The sequence below is a fragment of the Priapulus caudatus genome, unplaced genomic scaffold (assembly GCF_000485595.1).
Source record: "Priapulus caudatus unplaced genomic scaffold, Priapulus_caudatus-5.0.1 Scaffold245, whole genome shotgun sequence".
NCBI classification, from domain to species: Eukaryota; Metazoa; Priapulida; class Priapulimorpha; order Priapulimorphida; family Priapulidae; genus Priapulus; species Priapulus caudatus.
In genome coordinates, this window is record NW_014577306.1 from 63470 (window position 1) to 75440 (window position 11971).

Consider the following 11971-nt stretch of genomic DNA (forward strand, 5'->3'; position numbering starts at 1 on the left):
AATATATATACAACTATATAAAAGTGTAAGCGTGCAACAGTGAGCCGCGAGAGCAATGGCCGCCGGCAGCGTATGTTGTACATAGGATTTGGACGGAATTTACAGGAAACTGTCGGCAATAATAGGTGAAAGAGAGTATAGAAACATTAAGAATTTGGTAGTAAATAGATTTCGTATTTAGTTAGCATTATATTTTATTGAAACGCTTCAAGTGCTTGTGCTCTAACCTTTCCTCCTTTACCACGACCAGACATGTTGTCTTTGACGGAATGTATATAGAGACGAAAAAGATCGACACTGTGTCGTCAGTGTCGCTAAACTCTGCCGGGCCCTATATATACATCCGATAAGGATTGGACCGTACTTCTCTCGCCCAACCCATGGCTGCATCCACCTTAATCTATTATTGCATTTAAACTTACAAATGCTACTTCAGAGATAGCCTGAATCTACTGAACCTCCGTTTTACATTCTAACGGTCCTCGCAGATCGCAATGACCATAGCTTTAAGATTTCGGGCATTTGCATCTATCACAGCAGTCATATTCCCCTCTAGTTTGCTCTACTCATCAACCGGAAGAACTAAGAACCAGAGAAGCAACCAAGCACTAAAATTTGCCAACTGATACCGTATTTACTCGTGTATAAAAACATTCGTAATTAAGTCGCACCCCATAATTTGCCCTGAGAGGTTGGTAGAAACTTTGGTACATTAACAGGATTTCCCGTGTATATAAGTAGCACCCCAGATTTTTTTCATTGAAGTTGTGTACAAAAACGTGTTATAGATTATAAACGTGTAAACGAGTAGATACGGTATATATATATATAATGAATTAGGGAATCGATATACGTGCTATAAGGGAATATTTGCCCCGCAAACCTACATTATCACCCTATTTATTTGCAAACATATAGATGTAATATCATACATTCACTGCAGTATATAATGATAATAATATAATATAACAACAAGCCCGAATCTCAAGAAACGAATCGTAAGGTGGCACGCACGACTTTTCGTCAAATAACGGGGGCATGCCTGCATATGGCACATTCCACGAATAATTATTTATAATCGTGATGTGCAATTAAGTATTTATGAGCTCACCTGTCCCATTAGTCTAGTCTTACTCTGACAATAATTTTTACATCAAATGTACGTAGGCTTCTGAGAGCTGCCCACAGGGCTACGTTATCGTAATAGCTATCGCTAAGTGATTTACATAACTGTGCTGAGAGTTATTTATTACACGATTGATACGCGCACTACAACCGCAGCCTGAGTAAATTTCTTGACCCGGAGAGAATTTTGTAACAGCGCTGACACAGACAAGGGGATACTGTTTTTGAAGCACTTCAAGAAATAATCAAACCGCACATGTATGTTACAAATAAGCTGAACAGGTGAGTGATATTATGTTATATTCCCGGAGGGGGACGGGGCACTCACCTCGGAACTGGGTAGGGGGGTGCCTCCGGGACCTTGCAAACCTGACCCTGTCGCAAACCGCTTTCCCCCCTAAAATACACCCTGTCCCAATACACTGCCCCCCCCAATACAAAGCCCCCCCCCAACTCGGGTCCACATTAGGATCCCCGTGTATATATCTTCCAACAACTTAACAACATTAGACTAACCCAGTAATCATTAGGGATTGGGAATAGAATCACAATTAAGTAGATTGTACCAACCCGATGCCTACGCCTACAGAGGTTACAGGGCATTTTATACAGGTATATTTTATACACTGTCACTTACACCGTTCACACTACACTGCGTACTACACTGGCGACGAGATCAGGTCTAATCCTAACACGCTTACGCTACAGCACACACACACATACACACACACACACACGCACACACACACACACACACACGCACGCACGCTCGCACGCACGCACGCTCGCACGCACGCACGCACGCGCGCGCACACACACACATACGCATATATATATATATAACATATTAAGTAATATGTATATTATGTGTGGTGTCACTGGTGTGTGCCTAAGTAGGGCCTACTATACAGCGTATGGGCCATAGCGTGCGCGTGGTGAGGGGGGGGGTGATTTGACGTGATGCGGCCATGATGCCGAGGCGCGCCGAGGATTAACACTTTGTGTCTTCCAATCGGGCCAATCACAGCCTACGCCGCACCAGTCTTTTATATTTTTAAAGGTGGGGACCCATTGGACCACCAAATCGCCGATCTCAGAAACTAGGCCGGGCATTCTGCTATGTTAGAACGGTTTCCTACGATAGAGTTTGCCACAAATACGAAAATAACACGCTGTTTAGCGCACTGCGCTATACGTTTTTCTGTTGCATTTTCGCATCTCCGTAATCAGAATAAGCTCCGCCTTCTTCGTTGATGGACATAAATGAGGCGTCACCGACGTGACCAGTTACTGTACCAACTGTCTTTCGCCGGCCTGTTTACTTTTCGCATTTCGCATCGAAGTGGAAAATTTTTGGCATTTTCACTCGCTGTTGGAAGTGAACGAGTGCCTCATTCATTGAACATTGAAGTTTTTCTTCAAATTAAATAATTCCCAAAATCCCTAATCGCGCTACTCGATTGTTTTAGCCATGAACGTAGTGATGCCTGTGTGTGTGACGTCTTGTCCGCGCGCTTTATGCTTGGCTTAGCGGGCCTCGAAATGGATATCGGAGGCAGGCACCTCGCAACACGCGTGTTTGTTTACATTTTGTGACGTTCTTTGTGCTTTATATTATATTTTCGCATATATACATATTATATATTATATATATATATATATACATATATACATATATATATATATATTATATATATATATATATATATATTTATATATATATATATATTATATACATATATATATATATATATATATATTATATATATATTATATTATCTTATATTTTCGCATTTACAGCTTTGTGACGTTCGGGAGTTCTGCGATGATAACCTCGTAATTTCTCAACATTTCTTAAGGTGCATGGAACATTTTACCAATTTAGTGGTGTCAGTTATAGTCACGGATATGTCACAGTAAGTACTAACCGTATATGTTTCACATACGTTCACCTATTTTGCACACAGGCGGTCGATCATTGTGAAAATGTGTGAATATTATTTTTATTGAGACGTTCCAAGTGCCTGTGCTTTCAACAGTCTTGTACGTCAATGCACGCGCGTCAAGAGCCACAAACTCAACACAATTTTATCTCTGTTATTGTTTACGCCTGAATGCGTGATTGATCAGGGAGGGGGTGCATGTAAGAAGGAGACATTTCTTTGCGGGTTCCGAAAAACACAATTCCACTTGACAATTTCATGGGCCATTTCAATTGGAAGCTCTGCATAATGGACCCCCAACAAGAAATTCAAAGGTCTGTATATTGCTCTTATTTAGCCGCCGATAGTTCTTATCTAGAACAAAGACTTCATTGTTATCTTCTAAAACTACAGACCATCCGCTGGACCGCTGTGGAGACGTGCGCGGGCCTCGAATTTGGCGCACGTCTCCACTGCGGACAGCGCTTCATACTTGAACATCCCGCGCGTCGCGTGCGCATATCCGCGGAACTGCGCGTCTCATCCGCGCGCAGCGCTCAGGATCAACAGCAAAGCTGTGCCACTGTACTTGTGTGTTGCAGATGAGCATTTGACCGGCATTTACGGGTAATAATCGGCAATAATAGGCCAAATAGAGCAGAGAAATATTAAGACTGGTAGTAAATACATTTCGTGTTTACCTTTTTTTTTATTGAGACGTTTCAAGTGCCTGTGTTTCAGAGGTCTTGAATAGATTGGAAGTTGCATAAATTGATTGTTAAATGAGCTCTTTGATTGTAAACGTTTATATATGTTTTGAAAGCTGTATGATTAATTTGTAATTTATGCTATACATTTGTCGTTGGTTACCTAATAATTTTGAAACCAACAGATAGATTCGCATTTCTGGTGATTAATGTTAAAAGTAATGAATAAATTTCAAACTTATTGAACTGATTCGTTATTCTGTAAATTAATTTCAAACTTATAATTTCAATTGTTAGGGTGATGAAGCAAGATATGAACGTTTGTGAGTTTATGTAACATGTTCGCATTTAAATTGCAAGTTAGTAAATTGTTTTGTTGTGTTGAAAATAAATTGTACGTTTAGAAAATGAATTTTTACAATGATGTGAAGGAATTTGTATATCAGGCAATTATTTTGGAAAGTTGTGAATTAATTTGCAAGTTAATAAATTGATTTGTTATTCTGTGAACTTATTTTAAGTTTTGAATTTAAATTTCTTAACGACAACAATATAAAGTTACAATATAAAGTAATTTTTATTTTTATTAATTAATTTGAAATGTTTTAAATTGATTTAAAATTTTGTATTTGAAATGTTTGAAAATGATTTTTGAAATGGCTTTCCATAATTAACAGTGAATAAAAGTAATCACTTATTCCTTACTTCCCTCTCGCGGATGGTATCGCCCACGGCGTCAAGAACACGGTGGAAAGTTTGCCAGCCAAATGGCCGTATTTCAGCCGAAACTTTTTCACCTCCCGAGGCACAAAATGTGAATTTACGCCTATAATACACGCGCACGCGTGCGTGCGACCATACCCGCGTGCGCGCGTCTGTTAGTGTGTGTGTATGTGTGTTTATGTGACTGTAAAACGGGTATAAGCCGTATAATCAGCCGTATAATAATCAGCCATATAGCCGTATAATCATATTTTGTGCCATGGGGAAGGTGTGAAAAAGTTGAGGCTGAAAACCAGCCATTTGCCTGAATAAAATTCACCGCGCTAACGAGGTCGTAGCAGGCGATACCACTTCGGAGAAAGGGTTCTCTTATTCCCGAGAGAATATAACCTGAAAGGATATAGATTACCATAGAAAGTACCATATAAATAGATAGACATATCAGATATAGATAGAATACCAGATATTGAATGAAAAGGTATTATTGGTATTTTCTTCGTTTTTCGTGATGGTGGATTCTATATGGTACATTATTCCTGCTATAAGCACTCAGTACATGGAGGTTACAATATAATAATTTAATTGCCAAACATAAATTTTTTTGTATTGGTTGCATAATGGAGTATTAATGAGGTACTTTTCTACAGCAAGTAGGCCTACATACATTTGTGTGCAACAAGTCCATGAGTTGACATCGAAAAACAACACTAATGAAAGCACCGTTTCTAATGCGTATAATAAATTTATTTATATACAAGTACCAACCGAGGTTATCATTATATTACAGGTAAATTACGTAATTTTCCATCAATTCGAATATCAATACACAGTATAGTCGTGCGCTAACATTAACTTACGCACTAACCTCGCTTAAATATGTAGAAACCTTGACATGTGTAATACATAATTATAGCACACCCAGAAACCATCACACAGCAAACGTAATCTACACATTGCGACACCGCTGTCATAGGTATTTGAATCACGAGCAAATATACGTTTCACAAAATAAATAGAAAATTGTGATATACACGCGATGTCGGATTTTTTTTTAACAAACAAGCAAAAAAACAAATAAAGCAAAATATCGGAATCTAAATAGATGTACTTGTGTACATATCGTATTCCATTTTTTATCTGGTGATTTTTGTTACAGCTAACTATTTTCATCACTTATTGTTCATTAAAGTCTATTCCAGACAAACGAATGTACTGCAATTCCGTTGGGGTGTGTTGGAATTTCATTCTCCAGGGTTCTGTGTGCGTTTTCCCCACCTAGTTTACCAATGATTCACAAGCTAATAGTCGTTCAAAATCTCTTCCAAACGCATGTACAACAATAATACATCATATCAGTTAATATTTACATGCGATGAGGCCACATTTTACCAATAATTCAAAAAACCTCTAGAAGAAACCTTTCTAAGCGCAATGTTTAATGATTAAAAAATAAAAAAAAGGAAACCTTATATGTAATGTTGAACTATTCTATGTAACAGGTAAACAAAATGCAAACAAATAGACGTAGTCACGATCAATAAGTAATCATATAAGTAACACAGGATTCTGCGATATAGTCTATATTAATATGGTGGATAATTGCTAGACTAACAAGCAAAATGAAAACGATTGCAAATCACACAAACCCGTTTTTAGAACCCAGCAACCGAGAAAAACATTTATGTTATGTTGATGAAATAACGCATAATGCATAAATTTAAATTAATATAATACACAATAAAGGTCATTCACTTATAGTCTTACCACAGCCATTGCTATCGTACGTATCACATATGCATTTGAAGATAAAATAATCACTTTACACAATAAATTATGTTTAGTTACGATAAATGATAACAAGACTTTTTAAGATAAATTTCGATTATTACGTTTACAAATCAACACAAAATTACGATGTAACAAAATACCTGACCAATTTCAAATCAGGATGAATAAAAATCGAAGCCCTGTTAACTAAGAACACTTGAAAAAGTACGATACCTTGTGACATTTTGGGCTTGAATCACACGTACCGTTACAAAACTGAGTCGCAGGCAAACGGATAGCAGATGCACAAACCGACAAGCTCAGCACTGAACCTGTACAATACTGTTACAAACCAAGACTTAGTGTAATAACTAATAGTTTATATGGTAGCTTTATCTGACCGACATATACAGTCATGACGAGAAATTATTTTATATATTTATAGACACTTTTATTGTGTATGTAATATAATATTTTGATTATGTGATATATATATACTGCAATGCTACATTATATTGTAAATGGATGGCTTAATTAATAAGGAATATTTATGGTATAAACTATGCATATCGAACAATACTATTCTCCCACTATAAAGTGCTAGGCTAGCATATTATCATTCGCCAGACAAATATATAACCGCCTCGTATGTTACACATGTGATAATAACAATTGAAAATCAACTAGAATTGCACTATTTTATATACCCCTGATACTATCGGGAATGAATAAATCTGATTGCCCATAGTTATACACACCTTCTGTTCTATCTACTATGAACTATGGCAAATACACAAATAGGAGAATTTCTGCACAATAGTCAAGTTATCTTGAAATATCGACCCAAAGCGATTCATTGAAAATCCAGGATAATACTGCAAATATTGTGGTTCTGATGAATTGGAAGTGCTCGACCTTTAGCATAATGCACCGTACTCACCAGGGCACCTGTACTGTACTGCTTTATCTCGCAGATGACAAGTGTCCACAACGCGTTTTTATTATCGATTATCTGTTTCTATAGCTGTGCCGTCTTTTTCTGGCAATGTGAGATATGCAGTTTGCAAAATCTGACAACTGAGAGAACAGAAAATTGAGCTTAACCACAATAAACCTATACCGACACAATACATCCAGTAAAACTGATGAGATTCTGCCTATTTGATGTATATATATATATATATATATATATATATATATATATACGAATTCTAAACAACAGTTATTGGCGTATTATGCACGTTTGCGCAGTATATTCACTATTTTTGAAGGTATAATCATTACACGTGCACATGCATTTACATTACAGACTTGCATTATAGTTATGCTTGCTTTTTGAAGAGTACATTAACTTTCATCATAGCACTCATAGGCACTTCTCTATGGCAAAGTCAACCATCCACATAGTACATTCATATAAGTAACAACTAATTTCCCTAATTGCTGGTAACACTCCTGCTAACACTACTCAGACTGCAACAACTACATCTATTTAGAATTAAATAAAAATGTCGTGCAAACTGTATGTACTATTGGGAAGACAGCTGGGCATATAGGGGAAAAATTTATCGAGAGTGAATCACAATCTGTTACTGCTTCGTGGTATTTAAATACACATCTCGAGTATAAAGTAACTACGGAAATTTCACCCTTTTAGCTATACTATATGTTCACACGTAAGGCCACCTACACTCTAAATCACACTAGTATATAGCCCCAACTTCGCCTTGTAATTTGAGCCTGTGCTTAGCCTGGTCAACAGCAGTAGTGTGACTGTAATTCTTACTTATCCTCATCTTAGTTACCAACCACAACCCCAGTCCTGCCACATTTCAACCCGATCCAAAACTAAACCACTACGCTATTCGTTTATAATTTATCTCACATCCGAACACCAACCGCCCACGCAGCAACGCGTTGGAGGTTACGAGCTGCTCCGGGATGCGACACTAACGCGACGCGACGCACTCCCGGTCTCTAGAAGCAGGCTCCTCGTCGCCACGCAGCAGTCGTCACACGTGGTTGGGATCGGTCGGCCCTAGCAGCCGGTCCATTTCCGGCGAGGACGGGCCGTCGGCGTCGCGTGACGACGACTCCGCGTCCGCGTTGCTAGCGGCGGGCGTCCGCGCGGCGACATCATCGCCCAACGTAGCGCTTGACGTCTCGGCGTCGGCGATCAGGCTCTGGTCCTTCATCGACGCCTTCTCCGCAGACGTCCACTCCATTGTGAAGAAGTCCTCGGACGATTCAATGCGATGCTCCATCTCCATGAGCGTCGTGCGCCGCGCCGCCCAGTACTGACTGCGCTTGATCAGAACGAGCTGACAGTCAGTGACGAGATGCACCGAGTAGTCGGGCGTGAATACTACCGACTTCGGGTGCGCTATATCTGGATTGGAAGTAGAAGAGGCGGCAAGGCGTGAGAGGGAGCCGTGCGGCGGCAAGCCCGCGCGCGCCGCGAACGGCGACACGATGGAGGCGGCGGTGACGCTGCGCGTTCGGGGGTAGTAGATCGAGCGCAGCGTGCGCTCCTGGCTCAGCTCTATCTCATCTAGGTGCGGTGTGTGCGTGCAGGCGTAGACGCAGGTGCAGGTGCAGGCGAGAAAGAGATGGAAAGACAAATAGCAGACATTTAGCAAACAAATATGACACAGCGACAGTTCCAACATCAGTTACGTTCACTTCTTGGACAATATAGAGTAAGAATAAGCAAACAAAAACGTGTATTAAAAAGGTTTACACACAAGCAAACTATTGCAAAGGTAAACTTCCAACAGAATATACTACAGTCACCATATAAATTAATATCTTTAAAATTAATTGGCTGCAAATACATTTAAAAGTGCTGTGCAACTATAACACTACGTATAACCACTGAGAAATCTGCAATATAAATCTGCAGAGGCAAGCATCTTTAATGCAAAGGAAAAATTCATGCAATGTTTAGACAAGCTCGTAGTTTCTAAGTAGCTCTAACAACACATGCATTTTTACCCCAGCCACATTTTATTTGCAGTAAAAATAAATGCGCTTACCAGTTGTGTGTAGCATTTAACTTGGAATGCAACTTGTCATTGTATTTATTACATGATGGCACATGTATGAATGAGCAGTAAGGTTAGTAGTTTTCCGTTTTCAATGCATTGGATCATGAAAAACAAATCTTTATATCGTATTCTCCTGATCAAACAAATCTATTTGACTTAACAAGTAGCACTCAACAACTAAGTTAGTTAACTCTAGTTAACAGCAAATGTCAGAACTACGCATTGGATAATGATGAGGAATTCTTACTAATAAAAGCAATCATGCATGCAGCATGATAAGAGGTGTATATATACTCACCATGCAACGCTTGCACACCATAGTAGGAGAATGGACCACTTTCAAACACTAGATTTTCTTTGCCTACACTAACCTGCATTGAGCCAATTAAGAAAGAAACTCAATTCAAATACTTTTTCCAGTTACCATGGATCGATCACTCAACATACACCACAAGAAATCCACGGATGATCAGCATGACCAACTTACAGACACGTATAATATGTTAGCAATCCCATAAACAATGGCTCAATCTTGCTAGCAGAGTGAAAATACAACTAATAATAAATTGATTAATTTAGCATTAATTATAACATAATTTAGAAAAATTAATAACACGTTAGTCTGGATGTAAACATTGCATACGTAAACAATATTATTACAAGGTAACCAAGGTAACCACAGGTACCAAGGCACCAGGTGCACCAGTAGATTAATTATAACCACGCAGCCGCCCACTTCCAATCAATAATTGATTGCCTGTTCCACGCTATTGTTGAAAGGCAGCTCACCATAAGACACCAATCTCATGTTTCAGCAGTGGCTGCTACCCGACCGGCTGCTCAGTTCTCCATATGCTAACATGCGCTACGGTTGATAATGGACAACCAGTTATTGATTAGGCGCACATCTGCTGCTGGCTGGCATTCATTCATGGCTCCTCACTCGGTAACACATACCTGCACTCGGCCCTCCAGAATGAGGATGAAGTAATCGGCCATCTTTCCTGCTGTATAAATCTGAACGTCTTTCTCTCTGGCGTCTTTCAATTTGACGTCTTTGAAGATGTCCTGTCGAAGCAGACGCTGCAGGACCGTCTCGGAAATAAAATCTTTCTTGAATGGTTCAATGCCTGCGATGACAAACGAATTCATACGAGACGTTTATCAACCGATTTCCAGTTCTTGAAGACGTTTATTTTACATTACTTGCATATATGCAGAACTCAGTGAATTGTGGACGATGATCGCTTTGCAATACAACTTATTATTAATAACACGTTTGAAAATGAAAAGGAAGACAGGCAAAGAATCACACTGGCAAGGACTCTAATGTAAACATTTTTCATAGTTATAGAACAAAGTTAGACAACGACATATATGTGTGACCTACGAAAACAGATTACCTCAGATTTATGCAGAATACAGTATGATTATCAAACACTCAAGATTATGTTAATTAATCAAATTAATTCATTACCATGATCATAAATCAGCAAACTTCCCCCAGAAGGATCAAGTCAAAACCAACACATGACATTTTAATACTAAATCAATAATTAATTTAATTTAAAATGCAACTTATTTCCATTAATATGCATAATAACCAATTGTTAACAATGAAATATTGACTGAACAGCAAATCAAACAAATTATCATTATATTTACACACATCAATGTGTAGTTTTCAGCCTGAGAAATGTAATATTTAAACACCAAATAACTTAGTACATATAGTAACTAAGTAAAAAAAAATGTTTTCTCACTTGTAGATAGGAACTGGAATGTAGCTAGCTGCAGTTGTGGTGACATTACTGGTTTGTTGGGGTTGCATGCTGCCTGGTGACGGGCGAAACCCATGAAGTCCTGTCGTACCTGGGCCGCCCGCGGTTTCTTCATCACATTATCAGCTGTTAAGTAATAGCATCTGATTAATGGCCTCGTAGAATACAGACACAGTGCGTCACACTCTAGATCCAAGCGCACAATTTAATGCCTGCGTGGTCTAATAAGATCACAACTGCACAGCAGACGAAATCCAGGCAAAACCCAGGCAACTCTACAGAGCATATAAACCATGGTTTTAAGACACACGCACAACACGGCAGTTCATCTCGTTGCTTCTTGATGTGATCGATTATCCTTTATTAATTCCTAACGAATTTGACGTACAAATGACGTCTGTCTCGTCCAGGATTTCCTCCTGTATAATTTCCTCTATGATGTCTTCAAGCGTGACCAGACCCAGCGTGCCATATCGATTGTCCTTGTCGTCCTCTTCCACAACTTCCTGCACAAACGCAATGTGATAGTTGCCTGCGGAAAAAATAGGGAAAAAATTCACGTACTATATATATACATTAGAAGTAAACATTATTACATTATTTATTAGTAGGGTTCTGTTGTTGTTGTGAAGCCTGGGAAAAAGAAGCTGTTTAAATTTTGACCACTTTACTCACGATGCCAAACGAAAATTCGCTTTCACGTAATCATAATTTAAAACAAGTGCCGCGGAGCGACAGCGCTCATCTAACGTCTACTGCGGTGACTCTGTGGTGGAGTGGTGGGATTCTAGTAAACCCTGTTAGTCCCAAATGTGTTCACATACTGTAAAGTATGGGTTGCAGATGTAACAAATAGTAGTTGAGTGATTGGAAATGTAGCGACTGTGGTTGCATAATGT

At 39.0% G+C, this 11971-nt stretch overlaps 1 protein-coding gene across 1 annotated transcript in view; it reads right to left on the reverse strand.

Annotated features, from left to right (window-relative positions):
* Positions 1-5199: 5199 nt before the first annotated feature.
* Positions 5200-11971, reverse strand: part of LOC106807959 (metal transporter CNNM4-like) — a 19763-nt gene continuing 12991 nt past the window's right edge. The window contains exons 5-9 of the mRNA XM_014810485.1: positions 11461-11604; positions 11055-11198; positions 10249-10421; positions 9590-9662; positions 5200-8633 (exon numbers count right to left, since the gene is read on the reverse strand). Coding sequence (XP_014665971.1) covers positions 8257-8633; positions 9590-9662; positions 10249-10421; positions 11055-11198; positions 11461-11604 — 911 coding nt within the window. The 3' untranslated portion in view covers positions 5200-8256. The remainder of the gene's footprint in view (positions 8634-9589; positions 9663-10248; positions 10422-11054; positions 11199-11460; positions 11605-11971) is intronic.